The sequence below is a fragment of the Sarcophilus harrisii genome, chromosome 4 (genome assembly GCF_902635505.1).
Source record: "Sarcophilus harrisii chromosome 4, mSarHar1.11, whole genome shotgun sequence".
NCBI classification, from domain to species: Eukaryota; Metazoa; Chordata; class Mammalia; order Dasyuromorphia; family Dasyuridae; genus Sarcophilus; species Sarcophilus harrisii.
Window position 1 is genome coordinate 440,365,974 of NC_045429.1, and position 22,307 is coordinate 440,388,280.

The following is a 22,307-nucleotide window of genomic DNA, read 5'->3' on the forward strand; positions in this document are numbered from 1 at the left end:
AGATACAAGGTGTGTCTGGGCATGAGGATCATGGTCTAGAACTGTAAGGGACCTCAGAATCCCATTGGTCTAATCTTTTCATTTTTCAGATGAGGAAACTGAGAACCAGGTTCCCTCAGGTAATAAGCTTCAAATATGGGGTTTGAATCCACATTTTTTGATTCTGAAGCCAATGTTCTTTCCCCCTACCCACCACCTCTTAATGAGTCATTATGCCTTTTCAACATTTTCCAGAACTTCCTGTCTCATTTAATCTCCACAATAGCCCTGTGAGGCAATAAGGGATCAGGAAATAGGATTATTCTTCTCATTTTACAGATGAGAAACTTGAGGCTTCAAATAGTTAAAAAGAGGTTAGAATAGTTAAAAAAATTAAAGGTTCCAGAATAAGTTAGTGGCAGAAATGGCACCAGAACTCTGGTGGAGGATGAAGGGAAGTTCTCAAATTAGGCAGTGACCACCAATGCCCTTGCCCTACAGAAGTTGGAAATAAACTCAAACAATTGAGGTTTTGCTCCAGGTGCCGACTTCTAGAGGGGCCTAATGTCTTCCCTGGGGGGCTTAATTGCTGTCCTGACTCCTTTCCCACCTTTGCACCACCTGCCCCCCTGCTTTGGTCCCCAAGCTGTGACCCAGCTATTACTTCTCCCTGGTGTCTCCCAGCAGGCCAGGGGAATGGCGTCAGATGAGTCCTGAGTCTGGGACAATGTGGGATCTGCTGGAGGCAGGGCAGGGGGTGGGATCCAAAGCAAAGCAGTTAACCAGTCCATGGGACTGGTCCCACCCATGGGACGGTAAACATTGACCACTCTTGTCTTCCATTTCCTGTCCTCTTCTGCCCACCATTCCTATGGCACCATTTCTAGAGCCCTATTCTTTTATAGAACAATGGACCGATCTCTAGATTTAGAGTCAGAACCAGAGTGAAAATCCAAGTTTCCCTATCCACTCCCTATGAGTTCTTGGGCAAATCATTTCCTTGCTCAGGGCCTCAGCTTTCCCATCTGTAAAATGGGTGTTGGACTAGATGGCCTTTAAGGTCCTTTTCATTTTCAAATTTAGCGTTCCTTACCCTTGATCTTTTTTTAGGGAAAATGCTGTTATAAAATCCTCCCCTCCACCCCACCCAGTTTGGTTGCTTTACTACACCAGGGCAAGAAGGCAGGCCTGGGTTCCACATAACAGATATGTGATCCTGCCTTTATCTGGCCTCTCTGTGCCTCGGTTTCCTCATCTGTCAAGTGAGGACTCATTGGTCCCCCAAGTCTCTTCCAACTCTAAATCTATCCTATGACCCACCAACCCAATTTCCCAGTTACTCAGTCTCCTCAACTCCCATGCCCTGTGTCTCACCTACCTCAGTCATGCATGCACGGAAATGATCGTGCCTTAGAGCTCCCATTATCTCAACTGAACTTGGCCCAGCCACTGGCCCTGCCACCCACCCTACCCCGACCCCAGTTCTGGGTCCAAAAGCCCTGGCAGGCTCCACTGTGCCTTATGGTTTCATCTGGGCTACTTCCATGGGAAGGCTGGCTTAGCTGGGATTATTCAGGAGCCCCCAGAGCCCTCCTATGCTGCATGACATCATTCCAGCCCCCCCGCTTTTTTTTCTTCTCAGGGTGGTCCCTCCAGTGCCTGCAGGAGTGGGAAGCCTTCTTGTCTCTGGCCATCCCGGGCATGCTCATGATCTGTATCGAGTGGTGGGCTTATGAGATTGGGAGCCTCCTCATAGGTGAGACCTTGTCTTTCGCAGAGCCGTTGGCAGAGGCTGGAGGAAGGACGGGAGAGCCGTTTCCTCCTGTTTGAGGATTACCAGCTGGCAGATCCATCAGCTTTGTTCTGCTTGCCCCCAGTGGAAATCAGGGAGAGGTGGAGGTAGTCTCAACGTCAGAAAACGTCCTCATAATGAGAGCCGTCTGTGTAGGACCAGCTTCCTGGAGAAGTTTTATAAGATCATGGGATGACAGCTACTAAGAAACTGTCTCTTTAACGTTTGCAAACTGCTTTATAAATATTTATAATTATTTTATAATTATCATTTCAAATTTATCATTTGATCCTTACAACAACTTTAGGAGGTAGGAGTTCTTATTATCCCCATTTTACAGATGAGGAAACTCTGGCAAACCAGATTAAGTGACTAAAGGCTACAGGATTAAGTGATTAAGGGTTAAGGATTAAATGACAGGATTAAGGGTTATGCCACAGTAAATATCTAGGCCGAATTTAGAATCTCAGTTCCAGGTCTAGAACTCTCTCCATTAATTGAGGTTTTGGCACCTTTTCCCCCTCTTTCTGGGGCCGCCTGGCTTGTATCTGGCACAAGCTGGGGAAGGCTGCACCATCCTATGTTCCTCAACATTTTGTTTTCTCCTAGGTCTGCTCAGCGTGGTGGAGCTGTCTGCCCAATCCATAATTTATGAGGTGTCAACTATTATGTACATGGTGAGAGTAAAAGTCTTGTTCCTTCTGAGGCTTGAAGGAAGAGGCAAGAGAGCTTGGGAATCCATGTCCCTTGTCCTTGTAAACTTTCCCTATCTGGCTCCTATTGACTGTCCTTGGGATTTAGAACTGGGATGATCTGATCCGATGTCTTCTTTTACAGAGGGGGAAACTGAGGCCCCAGCAACATAAATGTGTTGCTCCAGGACCCACTGGGGATTCACTTCTCCTATCTTTAGAGCAATGTGAATTCTTCAAAAGATATTTTTATAATTACTTCAAAATAATTGATTTCTTTTGTATTTTATTTTATACATTTAAGAATGTGATTCCGAGAAGGGGCCCATAGGCTTAATCATCCTGCCAAAAGGGTTCTGGATTTTGAAAAAAGGGCTAAAAATTCATGCTGCATTATTTTCCAGTTAAAATCTCTGCTCAAATTAATGAAAATATTCTACTTATAATTAAATTGAGGGCATTTCCAAGGCTGACAGTGAGAGGGGAATTTACAGGCTTGATATTTATTGATCATTTTAAGGCAGAGGCAAATTTTGCCATTAGACGATGGGATCAGGAACTAATAGACCATCTACGTGTCTGCATAAGCCCCTTTCCTCTGCCTTCCTGCCTTCTTGTCTCTCAATCTCTCCGTCTCTCCTCTCTAGCTTTCTGTCATCCAAACACTTTTTATTTACTTATTTTTAAATTATAGCTTTTTATTTACAAGTTATATGCTTGGGTAATTTTTCAGCATTGACAATTGCGAAACCTTTCATTCCAATTTTTTCCCTCCTTTCCCCCCGATGGCAGGTTGACCAATACATGTTAAATATGTTAAAGTATAAATTAAACACATTATATGTATACATGTCCAAACAGTTATTTTGCTGTACAAAAAGAATCAGACTTTGAAGTAGTGTACAATTAGCCTGTGAAGGAAATAAGAAGTCCAAGCGGACAAAAATAGAGGGATTGGGAATTCTGTGTAGTCATCCAAACTCTTGATAAGCATGTTCTCTATGCCTTTATCCATTCATGGGGGTGGCAGAGATTTTCAATAGGACAGCACCATGGATAGATCCCTGGAGCATCCTAGGGGACCTCTCTCTAGCAGACGTCAATCACTATTCTTGAAGTTGATTGCCCACCAGCAGCTGCCCTCTCAGTGCCTTCCCAGGGTGCTTTTCCCTTGCTATGGCTGCACCTGCCTTTTTCCTCACTAGCCTTTCCCAGGAAGTGGGGAAGGAGGGGGAAAAAGCATCCTAAAAAAAAGTCTCCACTCTAGAGCAATTTTGTGCGCCTTTCTAAAGACACTCACAAACCCAGACAGTTTTTCTTTATTTTTATGGATAACTTCTGTTTTCCTATCCCCTCCATTTCCAGATAGATCACTCCATTCCCAACCTTTGTAACATAGGAGAAAAAAGAAAGGAGGGAGGGGAAGCAGCTCAGCAAAACTAACCAAACACGGAGGAGCCCAGCAGATTGTGCAACGCCCATAAGTATCTGCGAAAAAGGGAGGGGGCTTTTCATCGCACCTTCATCTCTTTGATTCCAGATTCCTCTTGGATTTGGCTCTGCTGTCTGCGTCAGAGTGGGGAACGCACTGGGTGCCGGGGACACTCAGGCGGCTAAGAGATCTTCGGTTACTGGGGTGCTATGCACTGGTACGTAAATGGCTATTCTCCAGTCTGCTCCCAGACTTTGCGTCTGGACCCGGGTTCGGGATATTTCTTCTCCATCGCCGTTGAGCACATCCCCTGTGCAGACCTAGCCAAGTGCTTTCTAGTAGACAGGGATGTTCCTGTAGATTTCTCTAAGTTCCAGGATGGATTGGGGGTTAATATAATGATTGCTGCCATTTTCCCCTGATCTCCAGATTCAATCCCATCCCCTGCTCCCAACTTAATTCAGAAATCACTACTTATAGGGCACTTTTTTTAAAAAACAATTTTTGTAGGGTGAGACGATTGGGGTTAAATGATTTGCCTAATAAGTATTAAGTGTCTGAGGTCAAATTTGAACTCAGGTCCTCCTGACTTCAGGGCTGCTTCTCTATCCACCACACTTTCATCTCTCACAAGGGTCCCTTTTGAGGGGAGGGGGAATCCAAATTTGTGATTTCGTTGATGGAGAGAATTCCCTCTACAGTCAGTGCACTGTAGCTTCCTCTTTCTCAGAGGGTCACCTCCTAGACTTGCCCAGGGCCACAAGAACATGATATGCCCAAGGTGAGACTCAAACTCGGTTCTGTCTCTGAAATTGTGACTCTCTCTCCTATGTCCTGCTTCTCCACCAAGGCTCTCCCTGGAGAAATTTCTGAAATGAGTCAGGCTGGTTTTAGAACACTCCCCCATCCTCATCTCCAGGGGCCAATACTCTCGGGCTTCTATGATAACAGCTGGAAGGGACCTCGCTTGTGAACCCTTCGTTTCACATATGAGGAAACTGTCCCAGTGAAGTCACATAGTCATAAGTATTGAAAAAACTTTCATAAAATGAAAATCTGTATTTTTATAGATGAGGAACCTAGATCCTGCTCCTCCCCTCCAGGTAGTGACACATATCCAGAACCTTATCTAAATGGCCATCAATTTGCCATCAAATTTACTATCAAAATATCCACCCCTCACATCCCATTCCCTGACACTAGCTCTGACACTAGGGATGACCCGTCCTCCTTCCCAGGAAGCCTACTGCTCTGGACAAGCAGCCCTTTCAGAGCTTTCAGACACAATGAGGATTTTGACTCAGGCTGCCAATAATTGGGGAGGAGGAGAGACTGATGGGAGGAGGCAGAAAGTTTCTGACGGGAGAGGGCAGTAGAACCTGCTGTTCTTCCCTGTGGTCTCCACTCTCTCTGGGACTTGCCTCTACCTGCTCAAGCTATTATTACTTGGGTCTTGTCATCCTTCCTCCTTCTCACAGTCGCCTGAAGTTGCCTCCACGTTGATGCAAACAGTTCTGGGCTTTCCAGAAACAGGGCGCCTTTATTTACCCAATACCAGGAGCTTCACCGTCCATGACAGGCTCCCCTCTAACCAAGCCAGAATTTAGGATGCATTTAAGCAATTACCTCTACTTCCTGAGGTAGCCAGGGCCTCCTCCACTTCTTCCTACCTTTGGATCCATGTTTATTCGGCACCTCCCTGTGCTGGGCTCTACCTTGGCACTGTAGGTACCAGTACGAGGGCAAAAATGCCCTCAAAGTATATAATCTAATAAGGGATTGGAAGCTGAAAGATTCTGCGGTCCCTAGGCCCTGTGACCTACGGCAAGTTATTGAATCTAAACTCCCATTTTCCACATTTGTGAAGTAAGGGTGTTGGATGAGATGGCCCACCTCTTTGGGTCCTTCCAGCTGCAATGTGACTTCATGATCCCTTTCCTCACCCATGACAAAAACCAAGTGTGTGCCCCAAACTATAAAAACCTAAACTGGGGAGGGGGCAGGTGGAGGGCACGATGGATATCAACTAGGACCTCACACACCTAACACTTATGAGCTGTGCAACTCTTGGCGAGTCACTTACTCCCAATTGCCTCGCCAAAAAACCAAAATAAAACAAAAAACGAAACTGGGTTTTCAACCTTGTGCTCTGGCACAGGCCCAGGATGCCTTCCGACACAGCACACTGCCTCCGCTGAGAGAGGAGATGCCCACAGAGAAGAAGCCTCCTGGATCGAGGAAAGACCACTGGCTCTCTGTCCAAAGGCTTTTCCTTGATACTTAATATCCGTAGGACCTTAGCAGGGGTCCTCAGACTTTTTAAATAGGGGGCCAGTTCATTGTCCCTCAGACTGTTGGAGGGCCGGACTAGAGTAAAAACAAAAACTTTGTTTTGTGGGCCTTTAAATAAAGAAACTTCATAGCCCTGGGTGAAGGGGATAATCGTTCTCAGCTGCTGCATCTGGCCAGAAGGCCGTAGTTTGAGGACCCCTGAGTCCTTAACTAAGTAATTTTTCTCCAAGATTCAGTCTTATGGTCTGCAAAATGAGGCTATTGAGGGACCTTTCAAGCTCTATTAAAGAGCAAGCTATTTTTTTAAAGAGTCACCATATCATCTGACCTTGCAGACCGCCAGATTTTTTCTTTTCCTTTTCTTTTTTTGGTGAGGCAATCTCGGTTAGATGACTTGTCCAAGATCACACAGTTTATGTGTCAAGCGTCTGAGATTGGATTTGAATTCAGGTCCTCACTGCACTATCCAGCTGTCCCACTTCAGATTTTTTCATTGTTTTAATTGAAGCATTTTATTTTCAAAACCTATGCAAGAGTAATGAACTGAACCAGCTACGCCCAGAGAAAGAACTCTGGGTGATGACTAAAAACCATTACGTTGAATTCCCAATCCCTATATTTATGCCCGCCTGCATTTTTGATTTCCTTCACAACCTAACTGTACAATATTTCAGAGTCTGATTCTTTTTGTACAGCAAAATAACAGTTTGGTCATGTATACTTATTGTGTATCTAATTTATATTTTAATATATTTAACATCTACTGGTCATCCTGCCATTTGGGGGAGGGGGTGGGGGGGGGTAAGAGGTGAAAAATTGGAACAAGAGGTTTGGCAATTGTTAATGCTGTAAAGTTACCCATGCATATAACCTGTAAATAAAAGGCTATTAAAAAAAACAAAACAAAACCTATGCAAGGATAATTTTTCAACATTGACCCCTGCAGAACCATGTGTTCCAATTTCCCCCCCTTCCCTCCCACCCCATCCCCTCGAAGGCAAGTAATCCAATATATGTTAAACATGGTAAAATATATGTAAATTGAATACAGGTATAGATATTTGTACAATTAGCAGATTTTTTTCCAAAGGGATTGCTGTCTAGCCACATTGCTCCTCCCTAGCCCATCTGGTCCTACTCAATTTGTGAATCTGGATAGAGTGTGATGAGGACAAAGAAGAGGTCCCAATAAAATTCTCCAGAGAAATTTGAGAAGGGGGATGACAATCATGGAAGGCTTCATGGATGAGGTGGCATCTTAGTTGCCCTGCCCTCCCTTTGGGGGCACATAGGGCAGTAAAAAGAATGCTGGGGGATGTCACATGGGCTAAGGTGTCATTTTGTGCCCGTGTAATGGCAAGTGCCCCAATGTAAAACTGGCTTAAGGACGAGAATATTCTGAGGTCACTGATGCTAAAAAAGAGGCTGGGGCCAGACAAGACTATTTCTTTTTTCCCCCTTTTTTTATTTTCAAAACATAGATGGATAATTTTTCAATACTGACCCTTGCAAAATCTTGTGTTTCAAATTTCCCCCTCCTTAGATGGCAAACAATCCAATACATGTTTGACATATTAAAATATATGTTAAATCCAATAGGTGTAAATATTTCTAAAATTCTCTTGCTGCACAAGAAAAATCAGATCAAAAAGGAAAGAAAATGAGTCAGAAAACAAAATGCAAGTGACAAAGAACAAAAAGTATGAAAATAAATGTTATGTTGTGATCTACCCTTGGTCCCTATAGTTCTCTTTCTGGGTGTAGATGGCTTTCTCCATCACAAGATTATTGGAACTGGCCTGAATCATCTCATTGTTGGAAAGTCCTGTCCATAAGAATTGATTTTCATGTAATATTGCTGTTCCAGAGGGACTCTTTCTAACGGAACTTTGCTTGTCTCTCCTTTTCAGTTGGCATCTTTTTTGTCATTGGCTCCCTGCTAACCATCTTCAAGGATGTCCTGGGATGGATTTTTACCAATGATGAGTAGGTAATCGATATCCCTCCCCCCAAGCACCACATGGGTCCCTATTTCATGCCAGGAGGGCTCCTTGAGGGGTCCTCACATATGCATACTAAAGGTCCATGTCTGGCTGCCTCTGTCTCTGATATTTTATATATGTTGGCTGGTGGGCTGTGGGAACGGAGGCAAACATTTGACAAGCTCAGATTAAGAGTCAGGCATCCACTGTTTGTGGATATCCCTATAGTTAGGTAGTCAAAAAGCATTTATTATGCACTTACTGTGTGCCAGGTCCTGTTAAGTTTGGGAGAGATAAATATGATCAGGTAATCAAAAAACATTTATTAGGCACTTACTGTGTGCCAGGTCCTGTTAAGTTTGAGAGAGATAAATATGATCAGGTAGTCAAAAAGCATTTATTATGCACTTACTATATGCCAGACTCTGTTAATTGTGGGGGATATCAATATAGTCAGTCAGTTGACAAAACATTTAATAAGTGCTTACTATGAGGTCGGCAAAGCGAAAAATGCTAAGAATACAAAAAGAAGCAAAAATATGGCTCCTGCCCTCCAGAAGCTTGCATTCTAATGGGGCAGAACGAAGTGAGAAGATGCAGCACTTGTCAACCAATGAACAAACACTTATTAAATGTCTTCCATGGGTCAGTGCCATGGCTGGGCTCTGACTCTAAATTTATCTTCTACTAGAGATACGTGTTCATACCTAAGCAAGGAGATCATATATTAGGGAAAGGACCGGGCTTGTGATTTCATTATTATAATAACTTCTAGATGGGAACTCCTTTTGCCAAGAAAGTCATTTCTCCACAGCTTCTAGTCACAGACCAGGCTCCTAAACTTTTCTGAATCACGGACCTATTTTGGTGACCTGTTATTCCCTCTCAGAACAATGTCTATAATTAGATGAAATCAAATACTTAAAATGACAAAGGAAGGTGATTTATTGAAATAAAGATGTCATTGTTTTCCATCCAAATCCATGGACTTCCTGAAATCTATCCAGGGAGCTCTGCGGGAAAATCCCTGTCTGACAGGGTTGTCTGGATTCCGAAAAGTGAGATCATTTAGCAGGTTTACAAAGTCAGCGTAGGTCTCTCTCTCTCTCTCTCTCTCTCTCTCTCTGTGTCTCTGTCTCTCTCTGTCTCTCTCTCTCTGTCTCTCTCTGTCTCTCTGTCTCTCTCTGTCTCTGTCTCTCTGTCTGTCTGTGTCTGTCTTGTGTATGTACATATGTGTGTATGTATAGAGCTGTCATACACACATGAAGGCGTATAGTTACACATGTGCCATGTATAGCTCTACCACTAGACAGCTATACCTGTATGTGTGCCTGTATATACCTATCATCCATATGTGTATGTATATGTATGTATGTATCTCACATATCTGAATACCCACACACACACACCCCTCTCACCCCCGAAACACGGCATCTGGGTGAACCAGGAAAAGCCTGGAACAGAACTGGGGGCTCCAGGAGAAGCCCTGAGGGGGAAAGTAGCCCGCTATGAGCCAGATTTAAGGTCACTTTTGGAGAAGGGGTAGGGGAAGCTCTTAATGGGCTTGGAGCAGAGCTTTCCTCTCCCAGACACCCGTCAGTCACCCCTCATCAGCTCAAGGACAGGACGTATGCATGACCTACTGACAGGGGCCAGATTTTCCAGGTCTTCTTGCTTCCTGTAGAGTAGCTACAGGGTATATATGTGTGTATGTGTCTGTATATGTGTGTATATTATATATATTCCCAGTGTATGCACTATATATGCGTGTGTTACATACATGTATATATAATGCATCCATATGGACATAGATCGGTGGCTTACTTTGCTGCAGACCGTCTGTGGGGGCTTGTGTAAAATCATTTCCTATCCTGGGTCTCGGGTGTCTTCGGGACAAAGGGAGGCGAGTAGCCTCCAGATGTTCTCCCGACTCAAGCTCTTACGAGTGTGGAGAGTGGGGGGATGGGATCTCCCTGGGGATTCTGGGAACAATGGCCGAGTTTGCCCCTCGGGATCTGAGCTGAGATGCATGGAAACATGACGGCTGCAGGGGCAAGGAGGAGAGCCAGGTGTGCGCGGGGGTGGGGAGGGGAGGCCAGGTATGCGTGGGGCGGCTCACCTGGCCATCCGCTTGCTTTCTTTCTCTCTCCGATACTTCTCAGTGGGCAGGGCAGGTGTGGGCTCAGTCTGCCAGCCCCGAATGAATGGCCCTTCCCCATTGCTCTTGCAGGGAAGTCAACGCCCTGGTGAGCTGGGTCATGCCGGTCTACATCGTCTATAACCTGTTTGAGTCGCTCTGTGTAAGTATGTTCCTGAGCTCTCGGTCCCCTCCGTCCCCCCAACCATTCCCAGGCACGTCGTCTCTCCCCTGCTCTCCGCTCCTCCCCTGGGAAGGTTCCAAACCCAAAGCCCTCCTTGGTTCTGCTTTTCTCTTGCTGTTCCTCCAAGCCACCTGGAAAAGTGCATGCGCTGAAAGGGAGCCCCTCCTTTACTCCTGAACCTCACGGCCTAGGGGAGACTCCCCTGGCTGGGGCAACTACGGGAACTCAGAGCAAAGGCCGGCCCCCTGCTCAGGGGTCCTGGTCAACGACTGAGGGAAGAATCAACCCATTCTAAGAGAGCTTAACTAGTCTAAGCCTGTCATTATTACAAATGGGGAAACTGAGGCAAAATTCTTCAAGGTTTGTAAAATATTATACAGGTATTTCATTTGATCTTCCCAATTGTAATAGTAATAGCTAACGGTGATAGTGCCTTTTTTTTTTTTTTTTTTTTTTTTTTTGGCTATTGGCACTATATATATTGTTTATTGACTGTATATATATTTTTATGTATTTTTATTATAGCTTTTTATTTGCCAAACATATGCACAGGTAATTTTTCAACATTGACCCTTGTAAAACCTAAGTAAGTAAGGGGCCTAAGTAAGGCACCTTCCCTTACGCCACACGCTCCTCTGCCCTACATCATGGGCTACAATCGGAGCCAGGCTGACAAAGCTGTGTGGCCCAGCAGCCTGAAGCCTTGGGGAGAGGTCAGAAAGCCCTTGTGCCCAGGTCCCAACTCCCAGCCTAAAGGGGTTAAATAAAAGGTCTCTGTTTTCTGTAAAATGAGTCCCAAACTACCTCTAGCATTGAACCTCTCAGGTTAGATGTGAGATTCAAACAGGATCCTGCAGGTAAGAGCCTTATAACACCTCATCATCATCATCATCATCACCCTTCCTGGGCTCATTCTGAGCCTTCTTTCCTTTCCTGGAACATGAAAAGCTGAGAGGACTCAGAATCAGGGCCGCTGTCCAAATCCCGGCTGTCAGTCAGTCCTTGGGTGATCTTGGGCTTGACTCACCAGACCTTGGGGTCCCCATCTGTAAGAGGATGGAGATGTTCCCTGAGGATCCCCAGACCTCGCTGAGCCTCAGTTTCCCAGTCTGTACCGTGAGGCCTGGATGGCCCTTCTGGCTTGCCAATCCCGGGGTCCTTCCCCTTTGTCTCCCCACAGTGTGTCTGCGGCGCCGTGCTGAGAGGAACTGGCAGGCTCATCTTTGGGGCTGCCGTGAATGCCGTGGCCTACTACGCCATCGGGCTCCCCATCGGGGCCGTGCTGGTGTTTGTGGTGAAGATCGGAGTCATAGGTATGGGGGGCTCTGAGGCACCGAGGAGGTGGCAGGATTGTGAGACCCCGGGCCCTTTCCCACGAGCTCTTCCCTCACAGGCCTCTGGCTGGGGATGCTGGTCTGCGTCATCCTGGCCACCATCACCTTCATCACCTACACCGCCAGGATTAATTGGAAGCTGGCTGCAGAGGAGGTAATGGTGCTTTCATAGAGCTCCCGTCCCGCCAGGAGCGCAGGGAACAATGGGCACTTTTTGTATGCAGAAGGAGAGAGAGGCAGAAAAGGGACTTGGTGGGGAGTCCGATTGGCAGGTGACCATCGCTGAGAGGAGTCTGGGGGAGAGTCGGATCCCCTGGAGGCCTCGGGTCCCTTCCTCCCCGGTGGATTATCCACCTCCTTTGAAATGGCCTCAAGGAGCCTCCAGAAAAGGGAGGGCAGCCTCCAATCAATCCCGTTCCAAGGATTAGCTCAAGCTACTAGATTATATTTCCTAGTGAGTGGAGAAGAATTACCTCCTCCAGCAGAGGCCATGATCCTGACCCGTTTTGGGGGGAGGAGGTATCTGACGTACAGAATAGGAGGCTATGACTTATTTTCCCAGCCAGGTACAGAGGACCCTGGCACGGGTCAGGGAGGGCCATGAAGGCTGGGGCGATGGTCTGGGTTCTTCCCTTGGGAATTGGGGTCTGGAGACAAGGACATGCTTCAGGGAGCAGCCACCCGATCAATACATCATGTAACCTCTAGATTAGCCTTCATGAATGTGTAAACCTGGCCATGTCTCGCCTCAGCATTTCCTGCTGAGAAAAGTGAACTTCCTCCATTTGCCTTCAGAGTCATGGTTATATTTATTTATTTATTCTTCCTTTCTGAGGCAATTGGGGTTAAGCCACTTGCCCAGGTCACACAGCCAGGTACAAAGTGTCTGAGGGCAGATTCGAATTCAGATCCTCCTAACTTCAGGGCTGATGCTCTATCCACTGCACCACCCACCTGCCCCTCTCAGAGTCATGTTATCCAGCGCCCCACCACCATTCTAGCCTTGCCAAAAGGGGGTCCTTTCATGCCCCCACAATACTCAGGCACCTGGGCGGTTCCTCTCCAGCCTCTGAAACCCAGCTCAGAAGAGGTCTGTCTCCTCCTCCAGGAAGTCCTCCTTACCCCACATTCTCCACCACGTTTTCTGGGCTTTCTAGGCACACCTCCTGCCAGGAGATTGACCTTGAATGTTCTGTTACTTATCTGAGTTTGTGTCTTGTTCTGCCCTGGACTTGATGCCTCTTGCATCTTACCTAATACCCCCTGGTCCCTAGTGGAGCAAGCTGTCCATGGGAGGTACTCAAGGGCAGCGTTCTTGTGTTAGATTTAAATTAAATTCAGGAAACTCGATGAGGAAGTTTGGCAGGAGCCGGCTAACTGCAGAATACCCCGCTTTCTTTTGGCTTCATTTTAGCCTATGAATTTTAATTAGCAGCAACTTCATTTCAATAAATATTTCACGGGGTCCTTGAGCTAAAGCTGGAAAGGGCCTCAGAGGGCACCTGGTTTGACCTCATCTTACAGATGAGAAAACTGAGACCCAGGAAGGTTGAGCCATTCCCCCAAGGTCACACAGAGTCTCCCGAGCACCAGCCTTCTCTTCCTCCTCCCAGTTATGAGTAGGGAGAACTACAGATTAGAGACAATGCAGGCCCTGACCCCATAGGGCTCATAGTCTAGAACCAGGTGACTGCTAATTCCCAGAAGCCAGGGAATGCCTAAGACCCGCCTTCTCTGACAAGTTCAAGCAGGGAGAGGCACCTCTTCAATAAGGTTTAGGAAGAGCTCTATCCAAAGGTAAAGAAATGGCCTCCCAAGGTAACTTCAGCTTTCATAGGTGGACCTTTCCCTGCTGTCCAGTGTGGGTGACCCACGCTGAAAGTATCCATGGGACCTGTTGGCTATGAGCTCTGGCCGAGAGGCCCTGGAGGGTGTGTGGATGCAGACAACTTGCACCAGCTCACCTTTCCCAGTGTCCCCCTCTCACCTCCCTGGCTCTGCTCCCTTCTGAGTCCTTCCACCACACCTTCCTAGTTTCACCTGTAGATGGGGGATTATGATCACCCCAGACCCTGATTCATGGGTTTTTTTTTTTAATTATAGCTTTTTATTTACAAATATATGCATGGGTACTTTTTCAGCATTGACGATTGCAAATCCTTTTGTTCCAACTTTTCCCCTTCTTCCCCTCTCCCCCTCCCCCAAATGGCAGGTTGACCAATACATGTTAAATATGTTAAAGTATAAGTTAAATACAATATACATATACATGTCCAAACAGTTATTTTGTTGCACAAAAAGAGTCGGACTTTGAAATATTGTACAATTAGCCTGTGAAAGAAATCAAAAATGTAGGCGGACAAAAAAAGAGGGATTGGGAATTCAATGTAATGGTTCTTAGTCATCTCCCAGAGTTCTTTCTCTGGGCATCGCTGGTTCAATTCATTACTGCTCTATTGGAAATGATTTGGTTGATCTCATTGCTGAGGATGGCCAGGTCCATCAGAACTGGTCATCATATAGTATTGTTGTTGAAGTGTATAATGATCTCCTGGTCCTGCTCATTTCACTCAGCATCAGTTTGTGTCAGTCTCTCCAGGCCTTTCTGAAATCCTCCTGCTGGTCATTTCTTAACAGAACAATAATATTCCATAATATTCATAGACCACAATTTATTCAGCCATTCTCCAGCTGATGGGCATCCGCTCAGTTTCCAGTTTCTGGCCACTACAAACAGGGCTGCCACAAACATTTGTGTACATACAGGCCCCTTTCCCTTCTTTAAGATCTCATTGGGATATAAGCCCAGTGGTAACACTTCTGGCTCAAAGGGTATGCACGTTTGAGAGTTTTTTGAGCATAGTTCCAGATTGCTCTCCAGAATGGCTGGATGTATTCACAATTCTACCAACAACACTTCATAGGTTTTTAAGACAAGCACTTAAGGACACAGCCACAGACACACTTTTTTAAAAAAATTAGAATTACTTTATTTATTTTTAAGAGTTTCTTCATCTAGGAATTTTTTTTTTTTATTATAGCTTTTGGGTGCATGGGTAATTTTTCAGCACTGACCCTTGCAAAACCTTTTGTTCCAATTTTTCCCCTCCTTCCCCCACCCCTCCCCCAGAGGGCAGGTAGACCAATACATAAAATATATGTTAAATATAATATATGTGTACATATTTATGCAGTTGCACAGACACACTCTTGCGGCGGCCAGGGGACACTAGCTGACTAACTCGGGTGCAATTTAATCACCAGGCTCAGAAACGGGCCGGCCTTCACCAGCCAGAGTCCCAGAGCACAGGCCCCAGGCAGGGGCCGGGCAGGATGGCCTTTTCCTCAGGTAAAACCCTCACTGCTTCTTATTCTCCAGTGGAATAGAATGTTAATTTTAATTTGTACCAGTCAAGCACTCCAGGCCAGTGGAGAGGGGCTGCTGACCCTTGACTGCCAGGGTTAGGGTCTCCCTCACCCCTCACCAGTAGCTACTAGTGTTAAAGTGCTTGGGCTAGATTAGGAGAGACCCTCCTGGCTGTGATCACATGTCACCCTAACAACCACAGGCCAGTGCTCCAATTAGTGCCCAAAGGACATGTCCGACCCCTTAAGTTCCCGACAGAGCTTGGAGAGCCCCAGTCACAGAGAACACACACGGGTGGGAAATGACTGTTTGCACGGTGCCACGTAAAAATTTAGGGGTGCCCTGGCGTAGTGATGAGGCAGGTGCGGGATGCAGGCACGTTTTACTGTTCGCTCCAGTTATTCCCAGAATTTATCTGCTAAGTCAGACAGGGAGCGTGATCTCCCTGGTGGAAGGAGCTGCTCACAGTGATGAGGTTCCCCCACTTCTCCAGGCTCTCAGATGTGAATCACTCCCAGTAACATCTGGCATCTGTGACCTTGGGCCAGCCAATTCACCTCAATGAGCCTCAGTTTCCTCAGCTGTGAAGTGAGTGGGCTGGACTAGGAGGGTCCTTCTGGCTCTGCATCTATGAACCTGGAACTCTCACTTGTGGGCAGCATCCTTGGGTAGCCTCCTGAAGTGCCCACCTTCCAGTGAAGTCCTCCTCCATGGTCCACGAGCATGTGGAGGTTGCTCTGGGCTCTTGACTGTGGCAACAAAGTGCAAGCTGCTGTGGGCCCAACCCAGGCTGGAGGGTTTTGGAGCCCAGGGGAAACCCAGGGCTGGTTATCAAGGTCTGACGCTTTTCAGTTATAACGACTGACCCTCAAAGCTCAGAAGGAACTAGGATCTTTTTCTTTTATTTGTTATAAGACTAACCATCAAAGCACGGAAGGAATAGGATCTTTTTCTTTTATTTTCTTCTAATGACTGACCATCAAAGCATGGAAGGAATAGGATCTTTTTCTTTTCTTTTTTTTTTTTTTTTTTTTTTTGTTATAACGACTGATCATCAAAGCATAGAAGGAACTAGGATCTTTTTCATTTTTTTGTTATAAAACTGACCATCAAAGCACGGAAAGAATAGGATCTTTTTCTTTTTTTGTTAAAATGACTGGCCATCAAAGCTTAGAAGGAACTAGGATCTTTTTCATTTTTTTATTATAAGACTGACCATCAAAGCACAGAAGGAATAGGATCTTTTTCTTTCTTTCTTTCTTTTTTTGTTATAACAACTGACCTTCAAAGCACAGAAGGAACTAGGATCTTTTTGATTTTTTTGTTATAAGACTGATCATCAAAGCTCAGAAGGAACTAGGATCTTTTTCATTTTTTTTTTGTTGTTGTTGTTGTTATAATGACTGACCATCAAAGTACAGAAGCAATTAGGACCTTTTTTCATTTTTTAAAGTTAAATAGCCACACTGATAAACACAAAGATAAACAGCCACACTGAGGGCACACTGATAAAAGGCCACAGATCCTTGTACTTATTTTCCTCATTTTTCAGATGGGGAGAATGAGGCTGAGGTAAAAATTCACTTGCTCAAGGACACAAAGCTTCTAAAAAGAAGAATTGGGACTCAAACCCGGGTGTTTCAACTGTAAGTTCGATGCTGTTTCTATTTTGCCCTAATACTTATGACCCTTTCTTTGGGCTGCTGATTTCTCCAGTGGCTACAGGTAGCAACCCTGGGATTGTTCTGACGAGGTACTCAAAAGCCGAGAGCCAGGCAGACCTCTTGCCACCTCTGGAAGCAGCGTCCACTCTTTCTACCGCTGGCAATGTGTTGTCACTCAAGCAGCTGATTGTCCGCCGGGGGCTTTCTCTTCTGGGGGCGGTCGCAGTGCTGATTCTAGGGGTCATGATCAAGATCATGACTTCCAAGCACTAGCAGGATGTGCCCTCCCGGAAGCCGAGCCATCCTGAACGAGCGGCCCTGGGACAGTGCTCCCATGGGCCCATTCTACAGGAGTACGGGTCACATCACAAAGTACTGAAAACATCTTTTTAAATACCGAGGTCTCTTGAGAACCCAGCCCAACTTTACTTCTGGCTCCAAGGCTGGTTTCCAAGGAGGTCTGCCATGGTCAGAAGAAACATCAAGGTGGAACTGCTTCCCCTCCTCACACGTGGATTCCTCATTTGAAAGACTTCACAAACTTGAACTAAATCGCAAGGACTGTCAAAGCTATTTCCGATCACAAATGCAGCAGGGCCCTGGTTAAAGAAACCGTTTCTGAGGAGGATGCTCCGCCGCCTGGATTTGTTCTTTTGGAGGCAGTTTCTGTGCACCAGGGGTGCCCAGGAGGCTTGTTCCATACAACTCTCCCCTTGAGGGGAAGGGGGAAGGAGTTGGGAATGTCCTCTTCAGAAGTAGCATTCAGAAGTATCCTAATCATCCAGTCTGTTAGAAATTCCCGGCAATCCCAAGGACAGCAAGGACTTGTCAGTCATTTGTAGTCATAAATGTCCTATTTCAGTTTGACTTAAATTTGCTTCATTTTCTTAAGGTCCCGAGTTTATTTAGTGTTTTGGAATACAAAGACATGACTATCTTTCAGTGGTATCTAGAGCAGAATTTAAGGCAGTGTAGAGAACTTAGAGTCCTCTGTCCCTTCAGCACATCCAAACAAGGAGAAGAAATGCAAATACAGAGTACCTCAAGTTTTAAGTATTAAAGATTGACTTTTGGGACACACTGTACAATATATAACTTTTACTTTTTTTTTTTTTTTCCTGAGGCAACTGGGATTAGGTGACTTGCCCAGGGTCACACAGCTAGGAAGTTTTAAGTGTCTGAGACCAGATTTGAATTCAGGTCCTCCTGACTTCAGGGCTGGTGCTGTATCCATTGCACCACCTAGCTACCCCTGAAAATTCTTTTTATACCACAAATTAAATAATTTCTCTCACGTCCATAGTCTCTGAGAAGGAGTTTTAAAAGACACTGATTCTTCTTGCCCTTCGACAGAAATATTACTATCACGTCATACCACACAACAACCAACTACTTTGCCGAAAATATAACTACTTGGGTTAGGTGTGTTTAATAAATAAGCCTGTAGCTAGGGTCGTTTACAGCCAGAGTTTCATCATATTTTCAGTGCTTCCAAGGTTCCCAGCTAAAGGGAAAAAAACACAGATATGAGAACTATTTAAAACTCAGCTCAATTTTATTAATCATAATAAAGATTTTTAATTAGTAGCCATGCAGCTGTTTAATGTTACCAAAAAAGGCAAATGTGATACATAATTTTGATATGCTAAGTCAAAACAAGTTTTAAAATCCATGTCCAAATTTGTAAGGTAATTGATTAAAAGTTCCCATTTAGTTAACCAATTGCACAGTTAAAAGTAAGCTAACGATGGCTTGTACACGAAGATTTACCAGTAGATTCTATCTACACCTGAAGAGATTCAGTAAGCCTCTAAAGGAAATTTCATTTCTTCCCTGAGACCACTATTGATTTAATATCTGAAATCTGAAAACGTATTCAATGGAGAAACATTCAATCCATTCAGTTGAAATTTTTTTTAAGCATATAAAGGGCTTAGTGGCTGGTGCCATGGGATCTCGAGTTACCAGATCCCACCTGCGTAAGTTGGAACGTGGGCAGTCTCGGGACCACTGAGTGCCCAGACCCCCTGAGGGCACATTGGTAGGTATAATCAGTCTAGTGATTCTTTTTTTTCTCCCTATTACTCTTGTTGACCCTTAGGTCTCCGTCATCTCCTGGCCACACACACCTTCCCTCATACCTGGGGGGTCAGATGTCTCCTCCTGGCTGCTGAAACTCTCTTCCCCATTTTGATCAGGCTGGTACTTGATAGTGCAAAGTACGGTGGGGAGACTACAACACAAACACATCTCTGATTGGGGCCGTTACCTACTACACTTCTTTAGCTTGAACATTTCTTCTGTTTAAGGCATCCATTTCAGTAAAAAGATTTGGGGGCCGACTTTACTCAAATTACAAAATCTATATTTTAAACTTATTTGGAAAGATGGAAATTTGGCTTTAAGATATCTTATAAAGCACAAGTCGCTTGCATTTTGGCATACATAATTTGAAAATAGAGACTAAATTTGTTTCAGTATGTCCTTGTGGCAAACAAACCTCTGTTCACAAATACCAGCTTTGGGGATCTGAATCTGAGTGAAAAGGTTTTTTCTTTTTAAATTTTTTTTGGGGGGAAGGAGGCTTTTTAATAAAAAGCAGCTCAACTGATGACTCCAAAATGACAGGATTGATATGTAAAAACTGCCCTCAGCTGATGGCAGTGGTCCCTCTGGACCTCTAGGAGCTGGCAGCCTCAAGGAAGACATATGAATTGAGCTGCCACAGGCCTGGAGTTAGCTATGGCACAGCCTGCTCCCAAGTCAAACACAAAACATGACGGGAGACAACCATGAATAACTGTCCTCTGTGAAGACCTTGATTGTGAAATAAACCTACTTGTTTCTTTATACAGGAAACCTGTGTTCGCCAACAGGAGAGTGACCAGATTCTTTAATTATGGCCAAGTCTAAAAGCTTCCTGCACCCCACTGCACCCCTCTAATGGCTGCCTTTCTCAGCCCCTCAAAACCTGAGTGTGGCAAATGGGGGGATTCTGCCCTTCCTCTGACTTGGCGTCACATGGAATCAGAAAGCATGGATCTAAGACTACTTCTCCTCTGAGCTGTACTGAGGAAGACCAGCTTCCTTGCCCATACCAGAGGGCCATGAAGGACTCTCGACCCAGGAACTCTTTCAAAAACCCTGCCCACATCCTGCCCCTCCTATGTTCCAAAAGAGCCTGGGAGTGGTTTCAAGGCTGAAGGGGAATGAAGCTGGGAACCAGAGTTTAGAGCATCCCTTTTTTCTCCTCAATTCTTTCACAATCTCAATCTATAACAAGCTCAGTCTGCAACATTCATCTCACGGGCTCTGGTGCTAGAAGAGTTTAGAGATGTGATTGAAATGGCAGGTTAATTTTAGAAGAGTAAATAGCAGTCTGCTTTAAGGTTAATCTTTGCACTTTTATATAAACAGAAATCAATTCGTTCATAATCAGTTAACAAGAGTAGAAATCCAATAAAGACAACTTGCAAGTTGAACTTGAGCCATCTTTAGAAGGATTGAAGCTGTAGAGAGAAAAGAGAGATGGGGGTTAGTATACTGTTTTGAATAAGGAAATAAACCATTAGTAATCTCAAAACAAGAGTTTATTAATAACCACAAAGTACCTTTCATAAGAGGATCTAAAAATATTTTTCAGTAAGCCTAAAATGTCTCTAAAAATGGGTTGGTTTTTTTTTTTTAAGTGAAACTCAAAGCAAAGTTTTCTGTGAAGTGACAGGGATTAGATTCCAGTGGGGAAGTGACCCAGTATCTTTGCCTTACTGAACTAAAAAACTGCCCTTCTCACCTGAAGCATTTCAAAATGAGCAATTTTTGTTTTAAGATTCAAAACATGTGTCTGGGACTAACAAAATCTAATTCGTGCCCCCTGAGGCCAAAACAGAGCAGTTTTACAATCCCAAAGCTCAAAAATATCTAGTCTTTAAAAGTTCTCTAGTTTCTGTAAGTTTCTATTTCTTGTTCAGAAGACCCAAACCTACTCCACCAAACTGAAAAGGGAAGGTCAAAGTTAAACCCACCAAAGTATGTGCCTAAATGGGTGAAAATGATGAACTCCAGAAAAATAATAATGGAAAAATGAGAAACCACCATAAATGTCACCCTGCAAAAGAGGAAATCAAATTGAAACCATGTCTGAGCCCAAATGATTTATTCAAAATGAATGATGGGAAGAAAAAAGTGAAAAGTTAAAGGATCCAAAGAAAGAACCAAGTTTATGAGAAAGCACATCTCCTCAAGCAGCTTCCAGACTAGTCCTTAGCAAGCTCTACAACGGATGATTTTGATGGAACCACGAGATGTTAATATGGGAAGAGACTCGGGAGAGATCCAGGGTCCCCTCATGGCACAAGGAAGAACACGGATGCCCAGAAAGAGAAAGGACTCAACCCAGACTCACAAAGAGGGGTGGGCACTCAGCCAGAATCAATACTCAGATCACCTGCTCTCAGGCCACTACAGCACTCTGCAGCTCTTGTGTGGAAAGGAGTCGGCCATACCCAGGCGCAAACTAGAATGGTGCAGCTGCACTGGGTACAGGCCAGTTTAAAGGCAACGAGAATGTGGGAATCCTTCCTACTCCTTTCCTTGGGACTTCCTGTGGTCAACAAGTTACAATGAGACTGGGAAACGGAGTCTGGAAGAGTTAAGACTCAGAAATGGCCTCAAAGGCCTGGGGACAGGACGACAACTACTCCTACAGTCACCAGATTCGCCCCTGTGGCCTTCGTAATTGCCTTTCCCAAATGAACACACTAACTACAGATTTTAAGGACTCAGTCCCTACTGCAGTCAGGATTACAACATAATTCAAAAGGAGTCAAGAACTTGGGTTTTAAGAGAAATAAACAGTAAACAGGAAGGTCAGTTCCTACATGTGCATACCTCCTCCCAGACTGGCCTACAGCTGGGCAGCCGAATGCCAGGCCAGGCACAGGCCTCCCTCCAGCCTGCTGCCCCAAAGCCCTCTTGACCCGGCACCTGGAGGCAAGCACTTCCTCTTTCTCTGCCCAATGGCATACTTGTGCACATAGTCTACGTTACCTTCGCAAATCTGATTTTTATTTTCTAGGTTGTTAAAAAACAAAGCGAAACACCAGCCTGGGTTAAGTTGAAAATTTGACTATAAGGGGCCAGCCCTCAAGGCCATGAGCAGAGCTAAGCCGAGGCCCCTCCCCACCCAACACGGGTAAAAAGGAACAAGGAATTCCTACCTCACTTTCACAGACAGTGCTGCCTTTGGCAATCCGCTGTTCCTCACTGTTTATTGGACCAATGAAGTCTTTGAATTACCAGAAAAACCAACAGGGCCTTTCTCCTCAGCACAGCTTGGTATTTCTGAGAAGACCCAAATGATTGAAAATGCAACTTGCACCCCTCACTCTCAAAAAGGTATGACAGGGTGAGGGAAGTCAAAACCCTTTCAGAATTAAAGGAAAAACAAACA

At 45.1% G+C, this 22,307-nt stretch overlaps 2 protein-coding genes across 4 annotated transcripts in view; one reads left to right on the top strand and one right to left on the bottom strand.

Moving 5' to 3' along the window:
- Positions 1-17,128, top strand: part of SLC47A2 (solute carrier family 47 member 2) — a 30,011-nt gene extending 12,883 nt beyond the window's left edge. The window contains exons 9-17 of the mRNA XM_031967829.1: positions 1,622-1,735; positions 2,381-2,448; positions 4,004-4,112; positions 8,098-8,173; positions 10,400-10,469; positions 11,671-11,803; positions 11,884-11,978; positions 15,089-15,173; positions 16,908-17,128. Coding sequence (XP_031823689.1) covers positions 1,622-1,735; positions 2,381-2,448; positions 4,004-4,112; positions 8,098-8,173; positions 10,400-10,469; positions 11,671-11,803; positions 11,884-11,978; positions 15,089-15,173; positions 16,908-17,128 — 971 coding nt within the window. The remainder of the gene's footprint in view (positions 1-1,621; positions 1,736-2,380; positions 2,449-4,003; positions 4,113-8,097; positions 8,174-10,399; positions 10,470-11,670; positions 11,804-11,883; positions 11,979-15,088; positions 15,174-16,907) is intronic.
- Positions 17,129-18,386: 1,258 nt separating this feature from the next.
- ALDH3A2 (aldehyde dehydrogenase 3 family member A2) overlaps positions 18,387-22,307 on the bottom strand; it is a 43,271-nt gene continuing 39,350 nt past the window's right edge. For 2 of the 3 annotated variants that reach the window (XM_031967830.1, XM_031967831.1), the window contains 2 exons: positions 22,075-22,198; positions 18,387-20,364 (listed from right to left, as the gene is read on the bottom strand). In XM_031967830.1, the coding sequence (XP_031823690.1) occupies positions 22,118-22,198 (81 nt within the window). In that variant the 3' untranslated portion in view covers positions 18,387-20,364; positions 22,075-22,117. The remainder of the gene's footprint in view (positions 20,365-22,074; positions 22,199-22,307) is intronic. The other variant, XM_031967832.1, reaches the window with a different exon arrangement.